At 39.7% G+C, this 14,144-nt stretch overlaps 1 protein-coding gene across 4 annotated transcripts in view; it reads right to left on the reverse strand.

Annotated features, from left to right (window-relative positions):
• The window catches only part of SATB1 (SATB homeobox 1), a 228,755-nt gene that overhangs the window by 44,174 nt on the left and 170,437 nt on the right, over nucleotides 1–14,144 (reverse strand). For all 4 annotated transcript variants that reach the window (XM_082840037.1, XM_082840034.1, XM_082840035.1 and 1 more), the window contains 2 exons: nucleotides 7,295–7,406; nucleotides 4,258–4,712 (listed from right to left, as the gene is read on the reverse strand). In XM_082840037.1, coding sequence (XP_082696163.1) covers nucleotides 4,258–4,712; nucleotides 7,295–7,406 — 567 coding nt within the window. The remainder of the gene's footprint in view (nucleotides 1–4,257; nucleotides 4,713–7,294; nucleotides 7,407–14,144) is intronic.

The raw sequence follows: 14,144 nt of genomic DNA on the forward strand, positions 1-14,144 counted from the left end.
ATAGTGGTGGTGAGATTTCTAATGTTTTCAATTAAAGAGTGAACTTGCTGATGAATACCTAAACCTTTTTTACATTCCAGAAAGAGTTTACAAGTAAAATTCATTAGTATTGGAAAAGAAAGAAAAACCTTCAATAAATATTATCAGTACTTCCAAAAGCTAATTATGAATTCTTTAAAACAGCAGATAAGCGAAAGAGACTGCCAGTATGAACAAAAAGCCTGTCTGGCCTCCCGTTTGTCTCCTCTTTGAACATAATCACTGATTCAAATAGATTTTTATCAGCTTCGTGGAACTTCAAAGCCCTCAGAAGGAAAATATGATTTGATGAAACCTCCCTCTAAAAATAAAACATGTAGAAGATTCTTCAAGGCTACCTGCCTCTTGTTTGGTGAATTTTTAATCACATGTCCAGGTGAAAGACTACTTTCGAACTCCACCTCCTACCTTGGACTCAGGCCAAGCAAGTTATAAGCAGACACATTTATCTCTGTCGGTTGGGAGGCCAAACAAGAGCTGTCACGTCGGGGTAATAGCACCTTTTTACCTTTTATTCAATAGTGATATGGAGAGTGGACTTTTCTTAAATTACACTGTGAAGAATTATAGGAACACAGTAGCAATTTCTGTTATACTTAAGCAGGCAAATTTCTCTCCACCACATAATTTACAGAACTCAAATTCAATAAAACATTACATGATGGTCCATTACTGTTATCAGTTTTGAATAATCCATCTTCATTCTTTATTTTACTGGAAAATAAAGTGTGCCAAAGACAAGAGGAGGGGGGAGAAAAAAGGGGAAAAGCCACAGAATGGGATCAGAGTTAAACTATGGGATTTATTTTAAAAAGCGGGGGGAGCACTAAAGAATATATTTTCTTCTATCACGACCTTTAAGTAGCAGTAATACAGAGAAGTGAATTGAAAAGTATAAATCTAGAAGCTTCAGCAATTAATTTTAGCCATGGGTTTCCATTAAAAAGACATCAAGTAGGCATAACTGAATGAATGACAGATGCTAAAAGCTGGTAACTTCCGTAGCAATTAAAGAACATATGCCCATCAATTCAGAAGGGGGAAACATCCTTAAAACAAGGAATTACATAAATTTCATCACAAGCTTTCAGAAAAGGTAGACTTTTTTTTCATCTTTTTGCTTTCTTTTGTTTTCGACTTAAAAAAATAGTGATACAGGAATGTCTTAAAAGAGAGGGGTATGTTTTAATTCAGGAGACCCAATTAAGCTGATGAGAAAATTCTCCAATGAAGAGTTGAAAGATGAGACCCAGGATTTTAAAGTTATACAGAGCTGTCGATATTCTCAACTCACAACAGCATCATCTATTACATGAATGTTTTAACATACTGTTTATAGGATGCCAGTGTCTTTATCCGATCACATCAGAGGACTTTGCATTTGTATGTACATATTTTTCATTAATTTTTTTAAAACCTGGAGCCGGAATTGCACACTGTAATAAGTACACACAAACGTGTCTGTGTGGTTTAACTCTGCAGAGCTCCTGCTCTATACATATGCATTAGCATGTGTATTTTCATCCTCCACACTCACACCATACACTCTCAAGATGCACCTGCTTTTATTGAAATGCATACAGTTTGAAATAAACATACTACATACACTCATATGAATATATAATCATTAAAATAAATGCAGCTGTGTGTGTACGCGTGAGTGTGCGTGGTGTTTTGGTATGACCACCGAAAAGACATGCATGCTTGCGTGTTCCAAAGCGAATTCCCCAAAAGTGAACTCTTAAATATACATAGACAATGACTCTCATTGAAATCTAACAGCTTCAAACATGGCCCATCATCCACTTCGACGGAGGAGTCCCAATTACCTCTATACAGGTTTAAAACCAAACCCCTCTGTCATCCGGGGCTCCAGACAATTTTTCGGTAATGACTCTTTCTCAACTGGCTATTATTAATAAAGAGATGGATATCAAGCTGCACCCGGGTTTCATTCTCCTCTCTCCCTTGAAAACATTAAGTCACTGTTTTCAATGTTAACCACAGAGATAACCATCTTTTCGAAGAGATTGATAGGGTATAAAATAGAGAACTCTGTCTCTTTTCCAGTAACAAATCCTATTGATATCCGTGGAATCCGTCCACATGAAAACCCAAGGAGAACAAATGGTCACTCTCCAGGGTGATGATGCCTGGGACATTACAGCCCCACAGAAGAAAACACACACTGATGGGTGGTGACCTTACCCTTTTCACCTTCAGCTAGACTCTCTTTACTACATAAAACACACTTTCCTTGGTCCTTTAAGAAATAACAATTTGCTCAATTTCCAAAATGCTTTCCACTGAATCTGTGAGTCATCTGTGTCCATGTCAGTGCTGTCTTTGTGGGCTTTCAATTCAGTTCAACAAGCAACTTTTATGCAGAGACCTGCCTGGTTTTTGCCCAGTACTAAGAACTACTGGTAGTTACTGCTATTTACAAAAATAAAGGATGCTGCCAGAAACAGGAGTAGCTAGAAGGCTGACTTGATCCTTTCATCCATTCATTTTTAAAATTTTTTTAAAAATAATGACCCTCCAACTGAATAGAGGTGTCATATTAAATTTACCACCTAATAATGAACACATTTTTAAGTTGTAAAGATATATTAATAAAACTAGGTAAAACCATACAATTTTAACCTGAGAAATAACTTTGCAACCACCCTTTTAAACACAGACAGATGATGTACAAAAAACAGTTAAAGAAATTGAAAACAAACACTGAGTTAAAGGCTTTGTAAGGCCTCCTAAGTTTCAATCCAGTGAAGGCAAGCCAAACATAAGTCACAGCTGGGATTCTCCTAGGTATGGAAACTGCCAGCAAGGAATTAATACTAGATATTTTTGTACCCGGATTTCATTTTTTATTTTAATTTTTTTTTGCGGTACGCGGGCCTCTCACTGTTGTGGCCTCTCCCGTTGCGGAGCACAGGCTCCGGACGCGCAGGCCCAGTGGCCATGGCTCCGCGGCATGTGGGATCCTCCTGGACCGGGACATGAACCCGTGTCCTCTGCATTGGCAGGCGTACTCTCAACCACTGCGCCACCAGGGAAGCCCCCGGATTTTATTCTTATAATCATGTAATAAACAAAATAACTTAAATACGAAAGGAAAGTATGAGTCAGGCCAAAAAAAAAAAAAAATTGACGAAAGAACAGTGGCAAAACAAGAAAAGTTAAAAGGACATAATGTCCTCATTCTAATCAAAGTTACATGTTCTTCTGGGGTTTTTCTGGGGAGGGTGCGTGTGTGTGTAATAAACACCATGTATATATCATACTAGTTTCAAAAAAAAAAAGACATTTTTAAAAAATCCTCTCATTCAGTGTTTAATGGAATCAATTTTTTTTTTTTTTTTGCAGTACGTGGGCCTCTCACTGTTGTGGTCTCTCCCGTTGCGGAGCACAGGCTCTGGACGCGCACCGGGGAACGAACCCGTGTCCGCTCCATCAGCAGGTGGACTCTCAACCACTGCACCACCAGGGAAGCCCAATGGAATCCATTTTTTTAGGGCTTTTCAGATGTCTTTATCTTAGGTCTTCTCCTGTATATCACCCTTTCTCCACATCCTGCTAAACATCTTCCTTCCTGATAATATCTTCACAGGAATTTGCCCAGGAGGACAAAGGTGAGAACACAAGGGGTATATGCAAGTCTCAGTGAGAAGTCTCAAGCTAAGGCCTCCAAGGCCAAGCTGACCCCCAGGGCCTGTTTTGTAAATAGTTTTATGCATTTCTGTCTATGGCTGCTGTGGCCCTCAAAGACTAAAATACTTACCATCTGGCCTATTACCGAAAAGGTCTGCTGATCCCTGGTCTAGGAAAGGTGGATAGTGGGCTAGAAGCCTGGAGCCCTACCAATGAAATGGCCTTGACCAAGTCCTCAAACCTTTCTCAATCTGCTACTAACAGTCTATAATTCCATTACATAAAAGCATAAGTAATGTCAGTTTGAAATATTTTCGATATTTATTCTTTCAAGGCCCCTGAATCAGGATCGATTTGTACACAGCTTTCTCTTGGTAGAAGAGGTTTACGATAAGCAGAGAAATGATCAAATGTAGGCACCCCCAGGTACAGACAATATGACCACAGGGAGAGAAGGAAAAAAATGTTAGTACAAAGTAAGAGCATAAACATTAGTGTAGATGGGATTAAAGAAGGAAGAGAAAAAGAGAGAGAGGAACCATTTACACATAAAACAAAACTGACCTGAGTTCTGTTAAAAGCCACACGTGCAAATACTGCCTGGGAGATTCCTGCCCGTTTCAGTTCATCACGTACCCACTGGTAGATTTCGGAAGACACCTCTGTGTTGGTGGAAACCTGTTGCTCCAAAGGCTTATTCATAGATCTACTAACAGGGGGAGGGTGGTTCAAGTACTGTTGGTTTAAGGACTGCTGGGCTAGAAGTCTGTTCACTGCATACTGCTGGTTCAGCAGCTGAGCCATCACCAGCTGCTGGTTGACCAACTGAGGACTGATGGGCGTTGACACGAGCCCAGGGTGCAGGTTGGGAAGAGGGGTCCGGACAGAGGGCTGGCTGCCGTGGGAGAGCTGCGCGGGGGACGGGGGTTGCTCCGCGGTGTTCCCTGGGACCGGCTGCTGGCCAAAGTTGACGTGGTTGGCACCTTGCTGGGATAGTTCAGAGAGACTATCCATTTCAACTGAAGTGGACAAGAAGGAAAATCACGTTGAGCCAACAATGATCTGCATTGATAAGGATCTCTGGTCATTCCCTAATACAGACAGAAGGCACAGGGCACACCCAAGGTCCAAGGAAACTAACAACATCTCAAGATGGAATGCAACTGGCAATGCTTTTACTTTTGTCCTCTGCACCATGGCACAAACTCTGAAAGGGGGATAACGCTTTCTAGTTTTATAATGTGGTTTAGATTTAAGGCCAGAAATCAATTATTTTCAAAGTCTATGTGACTAGTCTGGGGGTCAAACGATTATTCACTCTTACTTCTTATAAGGCAACATTTATTTTAAAATAGCTTCTAGGGAATTCCCCGGCAGTCCAGTGGTTAGGACTTGGCGCTTTCACTGCTGAGGACCTGGGTTTGATCCCTGGTTGGGGACCTAAGATCCTGCAAGCCACGTGCTGCATGCGGCCCCCAAAAAACCAAATAGCTTCTAGAAGAACACTCTTTCCTTAACGGCAACTAGAAAGAGTGAGTGGAGCTAGAAGAAGATCATATGCAACTGTAGAAAAAAGAAATATGCAAGTATTTTCTCATAATATATACATTAATTGTTACTACTCCAGGCAAAAAGTTTGCAAGAAAAAAAGTACACAAATGTTACTTATGTTCAATTTTAACCTAGCTGTTAATATAGAAAACTAATCAATATAATAAATAATAAAAGTGGTCATAATGATCAGTAATGATAACTGAGTGCATGCTGAACACTGGGCTGGGTATCTTACACGTCCTGTTTTGCTGAATTCTAACTATCATGTTAGATGATGGGTATAGCTGCAAATATTTCTTAGAATGAAGCAAAGGACTTAATGTATTGCAAGCCAGCATACCCAGTGTTGCTAAGACCCAAATGCTTCTTGAAGAAGCTGTGACCATCACCAGATGCTGTGACAATCTTTCAAGGAAGGGGTAGGGAGTCACTCTGATGCAATGGTGATACTGTCACCATCTTGCAATTTATTACCACCCACACAGGACGAACGTTTCTCCCTTGGCTAGATCCCTCACATGGACTGGCTGAGAGTGAATAGTGAGTGTGTCAACTGCTTTCCTGCTACAGGGAAGAGACTGCTTGGATGCTCTTGACCTGAAAGGCTGAGGATGGTCAGTAGGTGAGTCTCTCTAAATAGTACACCATGGGAATTCCCTGGCGGTCCAGTGGTTAAGACTCTGCACTTTCACTGCTGTGGGGTCCGGGTTTGATCCCTGGTTGGGGGACTAAGATCCCACAAGCTGTGCAGTGCGGCCAATAAATAAATAAATAGTACACCGTGCTTCCCATGTGTGGACTCTGGGTTGATTTTAATCATCATTTCTCTTTTTATTAAATATTCAGGCTTTATATTTAGAGGAACTTATCATACTGCTATAGTCACTGATATATGCAAAATATAACTAAGCATTGGGGAAGAAACCTTCCATTTCTACCAGTGATATCAGCCCAAGTGGGCCATTCATAGGGAATAGTAATTCAAGCAATTATTCCAAAAAATGATGCATTGTCTTCATTACAGCTCTAAGCTATAAACGGCAAAGAATCTGTTTTGGTAGATGGATGGTTTTGCTTCAAATATTAAAAGCTAAAACAGGCTCAAAATTCAGGTTCTCTTGCCTCTTAAAATCTTCAGGAGAAGTTATTATTGTTTTACTGAATGAATGTAATGGAAGTAAACAGAAATAGACTTAAAACCCAACGTAATGCTATGCATATTAAACATCCCATTCCTATATTATTTTAAAACATTTTATTTGGTAGGTACAAGAAAGAAAACCTTAATAGAAATTAAAACATTAACCTTAATCACAGTGTTTGCTTTAATGAACACTAACAAACTCAACAGGGAGAAATGACATCATCTAAATGCTAGGTAGGGTACAACACACAACTTTTATCTGTCACTTCACACTGCAGATAATTTTAATGTATTTCCTGCGTAACAAATATTGACCTAAAGTTACATGTTAAGATAGGATGCCATGGCATTGAGAGTCTAGAAATGATGCAATGGTTCTTTGGTTACGGATGGTAAAGCAATACGCTCACCAAAGTGCCTATCTGGGGGGGCTGGAGACTATAGCTGTAAATATCACTTGATCTCAACTGTGGAGACTATAAATACAATTGAATGTCCTCAAAAATTGGGTGTAAAAATCGGCACTTTCCCTTTCTCTCAAAGAAAACTCAAAAAAACATAAAAGCATGATTTATCTCTGAGAGAACCCACAGCCAATATTAGTTATTCAAGGCCTGGTTAGGTCTTCACTGAGATGTTAAAAAATGACAGCTCCCCCCCCACCCCGCCTCGCCTCCATCTCCTGCATGTCTGACAACCAAGTCAGTTGGGCTGATTTAAACACAAACATTTATTGAATTTAATTATCTCATTATACTCAGACCCACTCCCCACCCTCCAAGAAACATTCTAAATTGATCTCTAATTGGGCAATCACAAGACCTGGCTTTACATGCAACTTGGATAAACCCCCAAATGACACGTAATGGTATGTAGCCACCGCTGCAACGGTTTTCTGCTTACCCATCATATCTTTTGTCTTCTTGAAATGTTTGTACCACCTTCCAAATTCTTGACATTTTGCTGCTGAGACATTTGCATAGTAAGTGCTGTTCACAATGGAAGAAATCATACTCTGCGTGAAGAGGGGGATGGAAACAGTTGTAATACACAGCGGCACAAGACAGAACACGGACATGATTTCAATTGTGGAAACTGTAACTTTTTTTCATCAGCTGAGTACCAATACATTTTTGTTTCACACTGTAGCCTAAAGCCATGACTTCTTCAAAGTCAATAAGCAGAGCATCAAATGCTTTATTTAAGTAGAAAGCAACAGTCCACTGAGACTGGTATAAAATGATCATACCCACAGACTTTGCTCTAGTATGTATGGGACCTCCACCAATGTCATCTGTTCCTGGGCGGACAAACTTCAAACTTCCACCAATCCCAATAAATCCAAATACTTGGAGATGGCTTTCTGATTGTAATTCATAAATAAATGCCACTTTGTGGTTTGGTGACTAAATTCTCCATCCTTGCAACTCCCAGGATGGCCCAGGGACCATAATATCAGCATCATCTGGAAGCTTATTAGAAATGCAGAATATTGGGCCCTACTCCAGACCTGGTCAGGCAGCACCTGCATTTTCATCAGATCCCCGGGGATTTGCGTGCCCACTAAAGTTTGGGAAACACCCCTTGCACTTTCCACTCATAGTATTTGGGTTTCACCTGGAGATAAATTAACACTGTTGCAAGGCTGACTGACCACATTTAAGAAGAGAAAAAACTATTCACAAAGATCCTCTAACAGAAGAAAAACATATGCTGCAATCTTATTGCTAGCTTCATATATAGTAAAGCTTGGGTTTTGAATTTCAAACTAACCATATCATTTTTAAAAATATGCATTTCATGGTGACTCATCTCTCAAGGATACCACAAAAAAGAAAACGCCCTATTTTGTCACTTGTCTTCATCCTGCTTCTAATAACAAAAGCTTGGAAAATGGAGTCAACAGTTTAACATAGCAAAATGAAGAAAGACAATGTTTTGATGTATTACTAGTTTTGTCTTTATTTTTTTAAACTCATTTTCAACAAAGAAAAGTATTTTCTTCCCAGGAAATTTTGGTTCTGGTCATTTCAGTGACTTGGTCATGGTTATTTCCAGCCACAACACTCATATTCTCTAGTAGTGGCTAAATTAATTTCCCATTGAGTCGTAGGAATAATTAGACTTTGCAGAGCCAATCTGTCCTCCACTCCTATGTGTAGAAACATGAGAACTTACATTTCAGACTTCAGGTGGTCTGTGGTGAAAACGGTTTACAGAAGGCGGGGAACAAGCAGAAAAGCCAGTTTGGGGACAAAAGTATTTTTACATCGTTACCTTCTTTAAGCTACTTCTAACGTAGAGCTCTTTTGATTATCGTTGATTCTCCTGACATCCGTCATCAGTGTTAATTTTGTAGCATGCACACATTCCTGTAATATGTAAACCTTGGGGATCTTTGAAGAACTTCCAGTGAAGGATAAGCTGGGGTTACATTATTGATGTAAAACATGGCTATCTTTCCTAAGAGGCACTATGATATCTTTTTTTTTTTTTTTTTGACACTTTCTACTGGATAGTCATTTTTACATTTCTCTAAAAAGACATTCTTAATGTGCTCATGATACTCTGCCATTAATCCAGACTAAGAGAGTCCCTCAGTCCAAGGTACAAAAAGATACTTAGCAAGGTTGCCAAAACCGGACCCAGAAGATTACCTGATCCAGTTAACAATCCGTCAGCTTCAATCACACTTACTCTATTAACGATGGATCAATAAAGTCAGACACTAACAAAACTACTGAGACGGCTGATGGATCACTGTGATTCTGCAAATGGGTGAGAGCCCATGTTCTTCTACTTTGGTCCAATTTTTAAAAAATTATTACTCTTCAACTTAGACATGCTGGCAGATTCTTAAATGTTAACATAATAGTACATGTAAATTTTAGATGTAGCTTATGTCTTGGTTTTCAGAAAAGTCTGAAATATCAAAATTTTGCTGAGGTTTCTGACAAATGTCCAGGCTACCTGACTTTGCCAATGGTTCCATCTATGAGATTCGCTCTTTGCTGTGCACCTACTACGTCCCTGGCTGGTACTAGGGATACAAGGGCAGATAAGATACAGCCTCAGCCTACAAGAAGTTTACCGTCTATTAGGAAGAGACATGTAAACAGATCATTTCAATTTAATGTGATTCAGTAGCGCAAGAGTGGAAAATATGTGGGGGTGGGGGAGGAAGAAAAATATACAATGTGTGGGAAAAAGAAAAAAAAACATCTGAAATATTTTTATAAAACTAGAGCCCATATGTAACAGTGCTATGTAGTTCATTATTACCCATATGTGGAAAATAATATCCATATGTGCGTGTTCATCAAAGCTTCCCCCTGCCCTCGTTTAACCCTAAATTGGTAGGCTCTGTCCTTAAGTGACTTTCTGGATGCTTTCTGCTCTGTCAAGTGGTGCAGGCTTAGGGAAACTCTGAATAACATAAATATTAGCCTAAGCGAGACATAAGTCAAAAGGCTAATCCACAGGTTATGACGCATGCCAAAGCAACTTTCTAGATTCTCTATCTTTCTGTGCTTTTAGGGGGCCGGGAAATAGTCCATAATTCAGGTAACTTGGGGTCACCTCTATTTTTACTGGAACAATATGCAGTGGTATGTCCAACTAAACTGCTCAGACAGCCACTGCATGAAACATTTTGTTCTCCCTGTGGTACAATCCCCACTGAAGGCTTCGGCATGGCATCTAACTAGGTCTGTGAGTTTTAAAGGCAGGAAGAGAGATTTCAGAATCTTGGGGGGGCACATGGTATTTGAAAGATCACATTCAGTCCTGTGTCTTAAATTTGGAAAATCATAAAGAAACACCTCTTGTTTTGATAATACAAAGAAGAGAAAGTCAAGACTGATAATACTTTCCTACGGGCTGAGGATGGATAGGGAGTAGGTAAACGAAGGTCCATGTTTCTGAGAAGAGGCTTGGGATTCTTCTGTCAATCAAAAAGATGTAGTTTAAAAAGATCACTAACTAAAAAGATTACTCACTAAGCTATGAGTCCATGCAGGTCTGGGGCTCTGTATTCCTTCCCAGCCCAAATGCCTGGCACGCATTAAATACACACTAAATGTTCATTTGATGAAGCAGAATGAGCTAAACCTGCATTCAAGTCCAACATGTATCACACACTGGTAGTGTGACCTGGGTCAGATTAACTGACTACTACGACAATTCCCAGTACTAAACGGGAATGTCAGCAGCAGTCACCTCTTGGGGCTGTTCTGAGAACCTATTCATATGGACTTTTTTTTTTTCATTCATCCAGCAACTATCTATGGAACTCCTGCTATGTGCCTAGAACTGAACAAGTCACTACAAAAATAATGACTTGAAGAGACATACTATCTCCACTTGGACTGACAATAAATAAAACAATGAATGTGATACAATTAGCACAGAGCCTGGAACATACGGAGTATGGACTTAAGAGAAGTTAATTACTATGACAACCCTCTGCCTCCCTCTTCATTGGCTTTTATTATGTGATCACATTTCAGATCAGTCGAAAGACTATGCTTTAAATAACATATGAGTCTTAGATACAAGTTTCAAATGATGTATTTTAAGTCAAAGAAATTTTCTTATGAAAGAACAAAGAGGATACAAATTAAATGATTCAATGACAAGTCGGGTCAAGGGATAACAAGGGAAAACATCAATGAAAAAGAGCATTTCCATTTATTTCAATATTCCAATTTGACGGTATCTTCCAAAGCTGGCCAGTAGGTACCAGGTGGTAGCTGACATCAGGAAGATACACACCACTCCTCTGACTTATTTGATCCATGCCCTCTTCCATCTCTAGCTAACAGCTGCTCACCTAGGATACAATTTCAGCGCGGACTCCTGCAGGGCTCTTCCTGATGGCCCAAACATCCCGTACATAGAACCTCCATGGCACCCATCACGCGGTTTATTTCCTACTAGGTGGGTGAGCCTTGGGGCTTATCTCCATATAGCCTGGACCTATCACAGGGCTGGGCAACCTATTTGGTGATCGATAAAAGGTCACTGAAATAAGTCATTACTGCAGGCTACCAGAAAGTCCTCTTCCCTCTTTGTTTTCTTAAAGGTCAAAGGTAATGTTAGATTAATTGTCACAGGGAATCTTTTCGATCCATCAGTTCTAGCTGTCAAGCTCGAGCTCAAAGAGTTTGAAGAACCTTTGTTCTTGAATTTGCAAGAGCTCCCTTCCAGGTTTTTGAAGCTACTTCCTGTAACTTCCTTTTGAAGCTACAGATGTCTTGGAAGTCACCGAGCCCGGTGCTCGTGTTCTCCCAGATCTCTGGGTGTCTATTTATACGAGCTTCTCCAAAGCACTGGGAAAAGGGCACGGCTTGCCTGACAAGTCTTCTTATTTGGTGGCCAGTCTGTGGAAAGCATCCACGTTCAGGGACTAAAATAACCAGGCTGATAAAACTCCTTCGGTTTAAATCCCAAGTTCAAACACTACCCAGGAACACAAACCGAGGAAGAGGCCCCAGCTTCCAGCGTCAGGAAATACAGTTTGGAAGTCGGCAGAAATTGGCTGTGGGTCTCCTAACCCCAGTGTGACACAATATTCTCATCCTAGGAGCCAAGTTGTAAGCTTTTCTCAGATCCATAAAGCACATGTCTGCGCCCTATGAGGAGCTCCGGCTCTTTCTGAGAGTCTGCTCGAGTTCCGATCTGAAAGAATGCCATCTTCACAGAAACCCTGGTTCTCTAGAATGATACCATCTGCCACAGGCTGAGCTTCCTTTTCAGCCAAATACATTATTTATAACCTTTCTAATTGTGAAAAGGTAAGGGTGGAATTTTTCTACAGCCTGACTTCGATATGGTTAGAACATTCTGAACCTTTGCTCTCAAATACTGCAGGTCTCTGCATTTGAAAAACAAAAAACAACCCCCAAACCCATAAGGAATTGGTGGAAGTTACATAATTTTTTCAAAATATTCTATCCTGTCAACCCCCTGCTAGAATACGACGTACACTGTTAAGTATGTATTTATAACACATTTAGAAAACCGAAGGAAGAGAGTTTTTTTATTTTTTTCCTTGGTCATCTCAGGAGCCAAGGAAGAGGTTGGGGGGAGAGGTGAGGCCTTCTGAAAAAATGGTTCATCAACTGGGGAAAGGCAGTGATCTGATTACCCTTAAAATTGCTTTGCTGTGCCTTTAACATCAACAAAAAAACCCACCCCCAAACAATGCTAATCAGGTTATTCAATCATTTAAACCAAAACTGTTCATGCTTTTCTGCCAAATCAACCAACCACAGCAAAATCTGTTATCTCTGATTGCTCAGCTTCCAGTCAAAAAACCAGTTAACCCCGACTATACCAAAAGTTTTCCAAAATACCCTCAAAGCGCTGCGTGCTCATGGAGGAGAAAGAGAAAGCCATGCCATCTTTAAAGGGTAATTGGAGCGCTGGACCCTATTTGCATATTACAGTTCACTCTAATAAACTACACAGCCTGTACCGGAAGCCAGCAGGTCCCTAGCATTCATGGGATCTCCATACAGGCTTTCCGTGCACAATTTTTTTTTTTTTTTTTTAACAGGACTGTGATATCATGATCAAAACTTACTAAAGACTTGCGGATGGTCTGACTGAGGTGGGAAGAGGTGCCAGAGCCTCTACAAAATGGTGGTTCACCCAAGTTTAAAGCTTTCAGGCTCCATCAGCAGAGAGGGCAAAAGCTACAACATCTTATTTACACAATTATCTAAATACGATTAAACAGCTGATGGACAAATATTAAACTGGAAAATGTATAGTCATTTCAGCTTAATGTAATCCTCTTTCTGTAAACACCCAAGATGATTTTTTTTCAACCAGAACAGTCCTGACATCTCATAAGCCTAAGGGTGAATAGCAAGAGATTGTTTTTGATAGTTATAAATATTCAAAAGACATGCAGACCATCTGCTTTCATAATACAGGTAAAGCAAGACTGAAATGGGGACTGCTGTATAAAAATGATTCTTTTAACAAAGTCTTCCTCTCCTCGAAAACTATAAAGACAGATGTCAAAAACTGTTTACACAGAGCAATCAGGAGCGTGCAAAATGTAATATTCCTTTTACACACAGTGCTTGCTAAAGAGATTTTTTTTTTCCTTTTTCTTCCCATCTGTGTGTTGCAACACATTTCTACAAGTTAAAAACATTTTTTTTTCCAAACAGAGATCTCATGAATACCCAAAAACATGCTATCTGGTTTCTGAATGCTAATTAATTTCAACTAAGGAATCTGAATATCTTGTTCTGTAGGAAGGAATGTATGTTTTGAATTGGAATACTCCAGAGACACAAGGGAAATCATCTTGCACAGGTTTAATTCTGTAAGGCGATTTTTCATGGTTCTACCTTGTCTGTAATATATATCTGGTACATCCATGTCTTAAATGAAAGCACATAACTGCTCATGTCTTTGGCATAAAGTCTAAAATAATTGTTTTCTGAAATAAATGTCCGTGCGTGCAGAATGTATATACAGAAACCTTTAACTTCTCAGGCGACACACAGTGATGCTTTATAAAGCCCCGCAGTTAATTTTCAGGGTTGGAACACTAATCTTGACAGTAACCTTTTTATGTATTGTATTAATGGCACAGAGACATTAAGCACCTTTTTATAATTTTCAATAAAATGAGCATTTACTGAACAATCTGTCAAACTGCTGGCTCTCTATTATTTTACATTTTTATTTTTTGACAAGTGTAACTTCACACACTCGGCTGGCCCTCCCCTCT

This window comes from Leucopleurus acutus, assembly GCF_964270905.1.
Source record: "Leucopleurus acutus genome assembly, chromosome: 5".
Lineage (NCBI taxonomy): Eukaryota > Metazoa > Chordata > Mammalia > Artiodactyla > Delphinidae > Leucopleurus > Leucopleurus acutus.